The sequence below is a fragment of the Cherax quadricarinatus genome, chromosome 31 (genome assembly GCF_038502225.1).
Source record: "Cherax quadricarinatus isolate ZL_2023a chromosome 31, ASM3850222v1, whole genome shotgun sequence".
NCBI lineage: Eukaryota > Metazoa > Arthropoda > Malacostraca > Decapoda > Parastacidae > Cherax > Cherax quadricarinatus.
Window position 1 is genome coordinate 33,782,662 of NC_091322.1, and position 13,158 is coordinate 33,795,819.

Sequence of the window (13,158 nt, forward strand, 5' to 3'; positions counted from 1 at the left end):
ATATATATATATATATATATATATATATATATATATATATATACATATATATATATATATGTATATATATATATATATATATATATATATATATATATATATATATATATATATATATATATATATATATATATATATATATATATATATAATATTTTGATAGGTAGTGACTATTATGCCTCCTTTTACTACATGTTAAACCAAACAATAACCAAATTTCTGTAAACTCAGCATTGTAATCCTTATAGAGAATAAACTTTGAATTTGAATTTGAATATATATATAAATATATAATTTCAAAGGTGTGAGCCCGGTGTTGTGTCTGCCGTCACTTGTGTCTCACAGTTTGTATTTGATTTGCTATTGAGTGGTACGTTTGGACTTCCATTTCCTACTGCACCGCTTATTACACCGATTTCATGTTTATTATACATGTCTTGAACACATTGTGTCAATCTTAAGGAAAAGTAGAATCTTGTGAACGATTCAGAGACACAAGTGGATTTATAACATTAAATACAAGTGTATAAGCAGCTCCAGTACACTTTCAATCTTACACAGTAAGTGATGGCGTTTTATTTTAAATATGACTATAGTAACAGCCATAAGGTTTGATATAATAGATTACTACTGAATTTAGGAGCAAATGGAGTCAACTGCGCTATCCAACCTGTAGCTGTAGGAGTACCCCAGGGTAGTGTCGTAGGCCTACTCCTCTTTCTCATCTACATCAATGATTTCCCCAATGCATCCCAACTCCTTAAACCAGTTTTATTCGCAGATGACATTACATATGTCTTCTCCCACTCAGACCCAGCTGTACTTAGGAACACTGTAAACAATGAACTGCCAAAGATATATACTTGGATGATGACCAACAAACTCACTCTCAACATAGACAAAACATACTTCATTCTGTTTGGCAACAGAGCCTTAAATATCCAGCTTAATATATTGGTAAATGGTTCCCCTATATCAAGACACTTGGAGGGCAAATTTCTAGGCCTCCTTGACTGTAATCTTAAATTTTAGTCCCACACCATCATATAGCCAAGAAAATTTCCAAATCAGTAGGAATCCTTTCCAAGATACGATACTATGTACCACAAACGACTCCTTATCCTTTACCACTAATATATCCTTACCTCACCTTTGGTATTTGTGCCTGGGGCTCAACCACAGCCAACCACTTTAGACCCTTTATAACCCAACAAAAAGCTGCTGTGCGGGTGATAACCAGCTCCTGTGCTAGACAGCATACCCCAACACTTTTCAAAAGACTCAACTTGCTAAATATACAAGACATACACTCATATTATTGTGTCTACTACATATACAAAACATTAAACTCCACTGTAAACCCTCCCCTAAAACTACTACTTGAGTTACAACAGAATGCACAGTCACAATGCAAGGCATAAAGCACTTTTCAACATCCCTCGTGTCAGTCTCTCACTATGCAAGAATGCTATGCACATAAAGGGCCCAAAGATCGGGAACTCGCTACCACAACAGGTCAGGGTCCCCTGACAACTTATAAATTTAGGAATTTGCTAAAAAAAATCGTCCTATCTCAATATTAACCAAATCAACCAAAACATCTGCTAATTAGTTTTATTATGTGACGTCTAGGCTTTTAATTCTGTTAATCCATAAAATATTACCACCTGAACCATTACTTGTAATGTAGATTTTGTGTGTAGTTTCAAGATTATTTTACCGAACTCTACTCCACCTTACTACCTCACATTTGTATTAAGTTTAAATAAGATTGTAAAACAGTTAACCACTACTTCCTGTCTAATTTCAAGTATAGTTACTATGTATGTACTATTGTCTTGTCTAGTTTTAATTAGTTACTATGTATTAGGATTAGTGTGCCCAAAATGCCCTGGCATGATAGTGGCTATCTTTGTACTTAGCAAATCAAAATTGTAATTACACATTGTAACCTTTACAAAGAAATAAACTTTACCTAATTACTTACTAGTTAGAAACTGCTTATATGTAAAATACGAACATGGTATTGATACCTTAGTTTAATATCCCGTAGCTCGGTTGGTAACATACTCAGCCCACACATTGAGTGTCCTTAGTTTGATCCCCAGTATGGGTGGAAACATTGGGCATGTTTCCTTATGCTGATGTCCCTGTTCACCAAGCAGCAAGTAGGCACCTGTGTGTTAGTGGACTGGTGTGGGGCGGTAGTCCCACCACACCCGTGGTAAGGGGCGGTGGTCCCGCCACACCCGTGGTGTGGGGCGGTGGTCCCGCCACACCGGTGGTGTGGGGCGGTGGTCCCCGCCACACCGGTGGTGTGGGGCGGTGGTCCCCGCCACACCGGTGGTGTGGGGCGGTGGTCCCCGCCACACCGGTGGTGTGGGGCGGTGGGCGGTGGTGTGGGGCCCCGCCACACACACCGGTGGTGTGGGGCGGTGGTCCCGCCACACCGGTGGTGTGGGGCGGTGGTCCCGCCACACCGGGGGTGTGGGGCGGTGGTCCCGCCACACCGGTGGTGTGGGGCGGTGGTCCCGCCACACACCGGTGGTGTGGGGCGGTGGTCCCGCCACACCGGTGGTGTGGGGCGGTGGTCCCGCCACACCGGTGGTGTGGGGCGGTGGTCCCGCCACACCGGTGGTGTGGGGCGGTGGTCCCGCCACACCGGTGGTGTGGGGCGGTGGTCCCGCCACACCGGTGGTGTGGGGCGGTGGTCCCGCCATGCTATGAAATGTAGATTTTGTTAATATTTTTGGATGTCTGGAACTGATTAATTGGATTTACATTATTTCTTATGGGAAATGTTGCTTCAGTTTTCGTACAATTCGGTTTTCGTCAGACTTTTTCAAACGGATTAATCACGAAAACCGAGGTTCCGCTGTATAAGTTTAGTGAGGTGTAATACTAGTGATAGTAGTAGTAATATTAGTTATAGTAGTAATGCAATTGGGTAGAACAATCAACTTGCACATGAGTAAAAGGTTATACATATAAGCAATTACTTGGGTGGCACAAAAATAGGTTAGACAGATATTTCTGTTAGTGGTTAGATCTGTAATGGCTTGATGAAGCTCCTTGAGAGTGAAACGTTGCCACAATAAAATGTCACATTAGTTGCACTTGTCTCAGGTTGGAAGGCAAGTCTAATCAAGAGAGGCCTGTGGATGTGATTAGTGAACAGAAGAAATGCTGTTTTAGTTCCAGGAATGTCTACAGTGCTTATTTTGAACTATATTTTTAAATTGGTATTTTATTTAATTTTGTGTAAACTTTGCCAAATTACTGACTATGCACTTTATAGGGTAGTTGTAATAGTTGAATGGGGGGTTTCTTGTGTACAATTGATAGAATGGAAGGCATACTAGCGAAATGCTAACTAAGAATTTGGTCGAATGGAGCCATGGAATTGGCTTAAAATAGGACTTGAAGTAAGCAAAATTGTTGATGCGTAAAACCTTGTCCTCCCAAGGAACATGCCTGTGAAAGGATTCTTAGACAGATGTCCAACTAAACATGCTCTAACCAATTTTATCTTTTTTATATTCTCAGGGGCCTCTTCCATTCGATATATCAGCGTTAGTTGCCATACACCCAGACCGCTAACTTTGACTGAACAATTCTGTAAGTTTTCCATCAAATTTCACGCTTTTGGTATCATTGCCTTCAGAAAAAGATTCTCTACCATTTCAGTTTTTTTAATTTTAAGGGTCTGGAGAGTGGAAGGGTTAACCCTATTGATTGAGAAGAAGACACTTTCCTTCAGCTATCAGAACTACCCTATCAACCCCTTAACTGTCCAAACGTAGGTTTACGTTCTCTCGCCCAACGCTCCGAATAATTTGAATTTTTTTTTTTTTTTTAAATGAAGAGGACTTTTTTTTACATAAAGTAATATAAAAAAAATTGAGTCAGTACTTATGGAGATATAAGGTTGCAAAGTTGGAGATTGTCGCTCACTTGACGGCAACATGAGGCACTGCCACTTACAGAAATCCTACATATTTATCATTTTTTTCCATTTTTTTCCTTTTCTCATTTTTTTATGATATGATGATAATGTTTTATAGCAGATCTTTTGATTTGACAGCCAGTTGTTGTTTAGACACAAATATTATGTACAAAATTATTGATCATATTATCACACATACATGTACACACCTGGTTAAATCACAGTCTATTATCTACAACTATATACAAGTATTTACATGTCCCAGTTATGTTTCTAGTACTCAAGAATTGTATGATACTCCATGAAACATGGATTCATACAGAGTGCCACCCAACATTGCTGACACAGGAATCATGTGTCCTTCTGCTGTTGGGGTCGCCGTGAGTTGTGACACAAATATTATGTAGCACTTGTACCCACCTGGTTAAATCACAGTCTATTATCTACAACTATATGTATTTACATGTCCCAGTTATGTTTCTAGTACTCCAGGATTGTATGATACTCCATGAAACATGGATTCATACAGAGTGCCACCCCACATTGCTGACACAGGAATCGTGTGTCCTTCCACTGTTGGGGTCGCCGTGAGGTGGTAGCACACACAACACACTTTTTCTGAGAACACTTCTTTTTTGTGGTAGGCTGTATTGGTACCAGGTAGTGACAGTTACCGAGGATTCAGTCTGGCACTTTCCCTCTGGTTGTGGTTGGGGGACAGGTTGTGGTGACAGGTCACTGTTGAGGGGCAGGTATAGGTGTGGTACCATACTTTTTTGCTATATGCTTGATGACATTTAGGCTGAATTCTGCATAACGAATTCGTTTTCCAGTCTTTATTTCATACATATTGAGGGCATTGAGCATTGCAATATCTACAAGGTGGAAAAACACCTTCATATACCACTTGTGACTCCTACTCATAAAGCCAATGAACTGTATCATCATGTCACACTTGTCAACTAGTTGCATGTTGTTCGTATAGTCCACGACAGCAGCTGGCTTTACAATGCGTTCATTGGTCTCCCTGTTCACTTTGTTTGTACTATCTCATTTTTGTGGATGGTTGACAGCAATGTCACGTCCCATTTGTCATTCCACGTCAGTGCCATGATGTCATTGGCATGAAACGCTTGCACTGCACCTTCACCACTGCCTCCATTGAACCTTGGCATATGTTTTCTATTCTCACTGTTCCACATATGTATCAGTATTGTTCACACATAGGAAATCAGTGAGCATAGGGCTTGTATACCAGTTGTCTGTGTACAATGTATGGCCCTTGCCAAAGTATGGTTCCATCATCTTGTGAACAACATCACTGGAAATGCCCAACATCCGCCTATCATCATCGAGTGTGTTTCTCCCAGTGTAGACAATGGCATCCAACACCATGCCACTCTCACAGTCACATATTGCTTGAATGACAGGCGTCCCTTGAACAGAATCAAGGACTCGTCTACAACACTGTTCTTGGATGGATAAAAATAGGCACTGAATTTCTGCTTCAGATACATAAACACTTTCCGGATTTTGTATAAAAGGTCATTTCTGTAGGGCCTATTCCTGTCTGAGAAGTGCAGCATTCATAGCAACAGAGTGAATCTGTTGCAGGGAAGGAGGTCACAGAAGACAGGAGTACTGATGAAGTAGTCTGTGGATCAGTAATGTGCTGTGTTGTGCTTATACGTATGAGGCATAAGCATGACAGTGCCAAGGAATAAATACATTTCAGCCACAGTTGTATCTTTCCATCTACACAGCCGTGACAATTCTGCAATCTGTGTTGTCCATTATATACACTTGTAATAATTGTTTGTCTAGGTGACAATCAAGTTCATTAGTGGCCCATCAAAGCATAGTTAGAAAAAGTCCAACCCTGTAGACTCATTTGTGATGGGACATTCTGGGAGGATGCCACTTCCACTGGCATCAGAATCGAAAGGATGTGGCACGAATGTTGTACTTCGTGTCCAGTTCCACTCACGGTCACATGGTGCAGGGTGGATCTGAGGCATGGGGCGTGGGTGAGCAGGAGGGAGGACGGGAGTGGAGGCAGCACATGGCTGAGGGGGTGCCGGGCAGTCCTTTGTCTGCCTACCCAGCGCACTACGCGGGCCAGGCAACATGCCACCCACCACCACCTCATCCTCCATGCCTGCATATTCGCCTTCATGATCACTATCACTATCGGTTGCTGGGGTTTTCGATTGTGACCTCCCACAACCCTTGAGCGCTGCATATGGCACACTACCTGAATGAAGGCAACAATGCCTATAAGTACGCTTCACTGGGGAATAATGTATATCACTATCACTTGACGATTCATCTATGGGCATAAAATCAATCTCATCATCACTTGTATCACTTTCACTCTCATCTTCATCAAAAATCACAGAATATGATAATTTCCTCTTGTGCAGTAGCCTTCGAGTTGTAACACTGGCGACCCCAGAGGTGCTTGGCTAGGGGTCTAGGATGGCCACACTGGCCACACCAGAGGTGATGGGCTGAGGGTCATCTGGGTTATCGTAAATATTTTCACTAATTCCTTGATCATTCGTGGCCACATTGGTCTCAAAACCACTAAACTGACATTCTGTATCACTTTACTCGAATAAGAGAGTGCTAATACGCCAAGGCATGAGTGAATCGCAAGGGTTTGCCATGGTGTTGACCCAGGTTGGAGCTGAAACTAACTGTGCTCCCATGTGGTACCATGCGGTCCCCGATTTTTTTCATACAGCGAACACTGAGTGCGCACACCCATTCTCTCATGTCTAGGCCGCTCGGGCCTATCGCGCCAAATTTGAAGGCAGGAAAAATAAAACGTAGATCTACGTTCGGAACGCTAACGGTAAGAACGTAGATCTACGTTTGGACAGTTAAGGGGTTAAGGGCACAAAATTGAGGTTGGAGAGTTGAAGGAGGAGGTCTTGCTTCTCCAGGAGGAGATTAGGAGGCTGAAGGTCCACCTCAATGGGTCTGGGAGAGAGTGTGAGGTGGCTGGAGTTGTGGGAAAAGAGACTTCTAGCAGTGAGGTGCAGTCTGTCTCTCGCTGTGAGGAGGCTGTAGTTGGGGAGGTAGCAACGGCTACCAGCAGTGAGGTGCAGCCCAGCACCTGCTACAAGTGGCGAGTGGTTCACAGTAATGGGAGGCGCATCAGAGTAAGGAAAGTTAAGAGTGAAGATCTGAAGGTAGGAAATCGCTTCTCTGTTCTTCAGGATGAATGTACTTCAGTGGCCAGTGAAGGTAAGGGTACTACTGCCCCTGCTAATGGAGGTAAGCACATTCTTGTGGTTGGTGACTCTCAGGTAAGATATATTGACCGTGCTTTTTGTAATAGGAATAAGAAGATGAGAGATAGTGTGCTTCCCTGGAGCTGGTGTTGGGGACATTGTCAACAGGCTGGATAATATCATGTCAGGTAATGGGAACAAGCCCATTATGTGTCTCAGTGCTGGTGGAAATGATATTGGGAAGGGTAGGAGAGAAGAGCTGCTAGATAAGTACAGGTCAGCTATAGATTTCATTAAGTCTAAGAGAGGGATCCCAATCATATGTAGCATCTTGCCTAGAAGGGGAGTAGGAAATGAATGGTTGTCTAGGGCAATTGGTGTAAATTGCTGGCTAGACAGATACTGCAAGGAACTTGCAATCCCATTCATTGACAACTGGAACAACTTTTATGGCAAACATGATATGTATGCAAGGGATGGGGTACATCTCTCTGGGGCAGGGGTGGTAGCACTTGCAGACTCGATTGAGAAGGCCATTGGTGAAATGCCTATGATTTTAAACTGATGGAAGATAGAGGTATGGGTGTGTGTGGGAAACAAGCAGGTTGCAACACTAGGGTTGGAAACAGTAAATGTATAAAAGGCATTCAGCATGAAGTTATAAATAAAGACAATAGATCAGGTCAGCAAACAAAGGGGGACAGCAGAGGGCAGCAAGGGACTAGCTCCCTTAAGGTTTACTATACTAATAGCAGGAGTGTAAGAAATAAGATAGATGAGCTAAGATTAATTGCAAGTGCAGGAAACATAGATATTATTGCTATAACAGAGACCTGGCTCAATCTGAAAGATAGAGAGATGCCCTCTGAATGTCACATACAAGACTATAAATTATTCCACACTGACAGGGTCAACAGGAAAGGTGGTGGAGTAGCGATGTATGTCAGAGACAATTTAAATTGTTGTGTTAGACAAGATATTAAATTAGAAGCGTCAGCCACTGAATCTGTTTGGTTCCAGCTTCTCGAGGGCCGAGAAAAACTAATTTTGGGTGTGATTTACAGGGCCCCAAATCTTGATAGGGAGTGCAGTAAACTTCTATGGGACGAAATTCGTAAGGCATCTACATACGAAAATGTTGTGCTAATGGGAGATTTCAACTATAGACAGATTGACTGGAGCAATTTGACAGGAAATTTAGAGTCAGGTGACTTTCTTGATACGATCCAGGATTGTTTTTTAAAACAGTTTGTGACAGAGCCAACTAGGGGAAATAACCTCCTTGACTTGGTTCTTGCCAGTAGGGAAACACTAATTAATAATCTTGAGGTTAATGATGAGCTTGGGGAAAGTGATCACAAATCACTCAGTTTTAATATATCATGGAATTCCCCTAATAATAGCAATCAAGTCTCCGTCCCTGACTTTCGCTTGGCTGATTTCATAGGACTGAAAAATTACTTAGGTGGGCTGAACTGGAATGACCTGACTAAGGGTCAGGTAGGTGGTGATGGTTGCCGATATGATGCTTTCCAGGGCATAGTTCTAGCTGCTCAGTCAAATTATGTTCCAAATAGGGAAATCAGATCAAACAAAAATGATCTTAAATGGATGAACAATAGATTAAAATATCTGATTGGTCAAAAGAGAGGCATATACAGTGGACCCCCGCATAACGATGGCATCACATAGCGATTTTTCCGCATACCGCTTACTTTTATCGCAAAATTTTTGCCGCGCATACCGATTAAAAACCCGCTCACCGATTTTCGTCCGAGACGCGTCCAATGTGCCCTCACATGTGCCGCCCGTCCCATTGTTTACCAGCCAGCCTCCGCGGTAACATCCAAGCATACACTCGGAATATTTCGTATTATTACAGTGTTTTCGGTGCTGTTTCTGGAAAATAAGTGACCATGGGCCCCAAGAAAGCTTCTAGTGCCAACCCTGTGGTAAAAAGGGTGAGAATTAGTATGGAAATTAAGAAAGATTTTGAAGGGTTTGGGGCTAACCCTGAGAAGCCTATGCCAGTTGTGGAATCCATTGTGCCTACTTCAAAGATTAAGGAAATGTGTGCACAGTGGGTTGAACTGCAAACCTTTATAGATGAAAATCACCCTGACACAGCTGTTGCAAGCCGTGCTGGTGACTATTTCAATGACAATGTTGTGGCCCATTTTAGACAAATCGTAAAGGAACGGGGGGTACAGAGCTCTATGGACAGATTTGTTGTGCGACAGAGGTCCAGTGACTCTCAAGCTGGTCCTAGTGGCATTAAAAGAAGAAGGGAAGTAACCCCGGAAAAGGACTTGCTACCTCAAGTCGTAATGGAAGGGGATTCCCCTTCTAAACAGTAAGAAGATAATGCTCTCCCCTCCTCCCATCCCATCAATCATCACCAGATCTTCAATAAAAGTAAGTGTCATGTAATTGTGCATGCCTTTTTCAGTTTGTGTGTATTAAAATTAACATTTCATGTGGTAAAAAAAATTTTTTTTCATACTTTTGGGCGTCTTGCACGGATTAATTTTATTTCCATTATTTCTTATGGGGAAAATTCATTCGCATAACGATTATTTCGCATAACAATTATCCCTCTTGCACGGATTAAAATCGTTAACCGGGGGTCCACTGTATAGGCAAATCAAAAGAGGAGAGGGGCAATTGAGAAATCGATATATTCAGTTAAAGAGAGAAATAAAAAAGGGAATTAGAAAAGCAAAAAGAGATTATGAGGTTAAAGTTGCAAGAGAATCGAAGACTAACCCAAAAGGATTCTTTCAGGTATACAGAAGTAAGATCAGGGACAAGATAGGCCCACTCAAAAGTTCCTCGGGTCAGCTCACTGACAGTGATAAGGAAATGTGTAGAATTTTTAACACATACTTCCTCTCAGTTTTTACACAGGAGGATATCAGCGATATTCCAGTAATGATAAATTATGTAGAACAGGACGATAATAAACTGTGCACGATTAGGGTCACAAGTGACATGGTCCTTAGGCAAATAGATAAATTAAAACCTAACAAATCCCCAGGCCCTGATGAACTGTATGCAAGGATTCTAAAGGAATGTAAAGAGGAGCTTAGCACACCTTTGGCTAATCTTTTCAACATATCACACTACAAACTGGCATGGTGCCAGATAAGTGGAAAATGGCAAATGTGATACCTATTTTCAAAACAGGTGACAGGTCCTTAGCTTCGAACTATAGACCAATAAGCCTAACCTCCATAGTGGGAAAATTTATGGAATCAATAATTGCCGAGGCAGTTCGTAGCCACCTTGAAAAGCATAAATTAATCAACGAATCTCAGCATGGTTTTACAAAGGGGCGTTCCTGCCTTACGAATTTATTAACTTTTTTCACTAAGGTATTTGAGGAGGTAGATCATGGTAATGAATATGATATTGTGTATATGGACTTCAGTAAAGCTTTTGACAGGGTCCCACATCAGAGACTATTGAGGAAAATTAAAGCACATGGAATAGGAGGAGAAATTTTTTCCTGGATAGAGGCATGGTTGACAAATAGGCAGCAGAGAGTTTGCATAAATGGGGAGAAATCAGAGTGGGGAAGCGTCACGAGCAGTGTTCCACAGGGGTCAGTGTTGGGCCCCCTGCTGTTCACAATCTACATAAACGACATAGATGAGGGCATAAAGAGCGACATCGGCAAGTTTGCCGATGACACCAAAATAGACCGTCGAATTCATTCTGACGAGGACATTCGAGCACTCCAGGAAGATTTGAATAGACTGATGCAGTGGTCGGAGAAGTGGCAGATGCAGTTTAATATAGACAAATGCAAAGTTCTAAATGTTGGACAGGACAATAACCATGCCACATATAAACTAAATAATGTAGATCTTAATATTACGGATTGCGAAAAAGATTTAGGAGTTCTGGTTAGCAGTAATCTGAAACCAAGACAACAGTGCATAAGTGTTCGCAATAAAGCTAATAGAATCCTTGGCTTCATATCAAGAAGCATAAATAATAGGAGTCCTCAGGTTGTTCTTCAACTCTGTACATCCTTGGTTAGGCCTCATTTAGATTATGCTGCACAGTTTTGGTCACCGTATTACAGAATGGATATAAATTCTCTGGAAAATGTACAAAGGAGGATGACAAAGTTGATCCCATGTATCAGAAACCTTCCCTATGAGGATAGACTAAGGGCCCTGAATCTGCACTCTCTAGAAAGACGTAGAATTAGGGGGGATATGATTGAGGTGTATAAATGGAAGACAGGAATAAATAAAGGGGATGTAAATAGTGTGCTGAAAATATCTAGCCTAGACAAGACTCGCAGCAATGGTTTTAAGTTGGAAAAATTCAGATTCAGGAAGGATATAGGAAAGTACTGGTTTGGTAATAGAGTTGTGGATGAGTGGAACAAACTCCCGAGTACAGTTATAGAGGCCAGAACGTTGTGTAGCTTTAAAAATAGGTTGGATAAATACATGAGTGGATGTGGGTGGGTGTGAGTTGGACCTGATAGCTTGAGCTACCAGGTCGGTTGCCGTGTTCCTCCCTTAAGTCAATGTGACCTGACCTGACTAGGTTGGGTGCATTGGCTTAAGCCGGTAGGAGACTTGGACTTGCCTCGCATGGGCCAGTAGGCCTTCTGCAGTGTTCCTTCGTTCTTATGTTCTTCTTATGTTCTTATAGCAGTTGCCTTCTATTTTGAATTCATCACATGGTAAAAAATTTAAGTTTTACTCAATTTCTTGACTAATAAAATATAGCAAAGAATGTTTGGTCATAGTTTAGGCCGTCCCAATAATTGAAGCAGACCCAGTAAAAACCCATAAAATAGACTGTAGCTGTAGGGGATCCCTGCCCTTCTGTTTTGATGCCTATTTCAAGCTATTTCACTATTGTTATACATTCTATCAATTAATGCCGAGAAACAGCCAATAAAAACACTTCGAAGTCACTATTTTAAACCAAATACGTACTTGGTCAGTTTTGCTTTTCCCATTGTGCTGTGTGGGGGGCAAGCTATTTTTTTTACTATGCACAAACATTCTCATGTCTAGGCAAAATGTTTTTGCTTACAGCATGCTTGATGGTGCTATACTTTAAACATAGATCTGTAAGTGACACTGGCATCTATGACTTAGATCTACATGGTAGACAGTGAAAGGGTTAAGTACAGTGATCATTTCCTATTAATGATTAACCTCATCTTCTTTCTTTCGACACACCAGTCGTATCCCACCAAGGCGGGGTGGCCCAAAAAAGAAAAACGGAAGTTTCCTTTTAAATTTAGTAATACTGTATATATACAGAAGGGGTTACTAGCCCCTTGCTCCTGGCATTTTAGTCACCTCTTGTGACACACACGGCTTATGGAGGAAGAATTCTGTTCCACTTCCCCATGGAGATAAGAGGAAATAAACAAGAACTAGTAAGAAAATCGAAACCCAGAGGGGTGTGTATATATATATTCCGAAATGCCTAGCCATGCTAGGCATTCTAGTGGTACACTCTGTAATCATTATTTAACTACATGTAAACCACACAACAACCAAATTCTGTAAATTCAACATTGTAATCTTTATAGAGAATAAACTTTGAATTTGAATTGAATATATACTTGTACATGTGTGTGTAGTGTAACCTAAGTGTAAGCAGAAGTAGCAAGATGTACCTGAAACTTGCATGTGTATGAGACAGAAAAAGACACCAGCAATCCTACCATCGTGTAAAACAATTATGTACAGGCTTTTGTTTTACACTCACTTGGCAGGACTGTAGTACCTCCCTGGGTGATTGCTGTCTACCAACCTACTACCTATAAGCTCCTAATATTCTTGTTAAATATGATCTTTACATTTCAGATGAATCAACGAAGGCAGAAGCCAACTTACACATCTGAAGTTGACCATTTATTTGAATATTCTGGCAAAAAGCGCAGCCTCTCAGAGAGTAAGTTATCAATTCTTGGTATATGGTTATTTGTCA

At 41.4% G+C, this 13,158-nt stretch overlaps 1 protein-coding gene across 1 annotated transcript in view; it reads left to right on the forward strand.

The window, feature by feature from the left end:
* The first annotated feature begins 321 nt into the window (after nt 1–321).
* LOC128696391 (uncharacterized) overlaps nt 322–13,158 on the forward strand; it is a 102,796-nt gene continuing 89,959 nt past the window's right edge. The window contains exons 1-2 of the mRNA XM_070090330.1: nt 322–560; nt 13,035–13,122. Coding sequence (XP_069946431.1) covers nt 13,035–13,122 — 88 coding nt within the window. The 5' untranslated portion in view covers nt 322–560. The remainder of the gene's footprint in view (nt 561–13,034; nt 13,123–13,158) is intronic.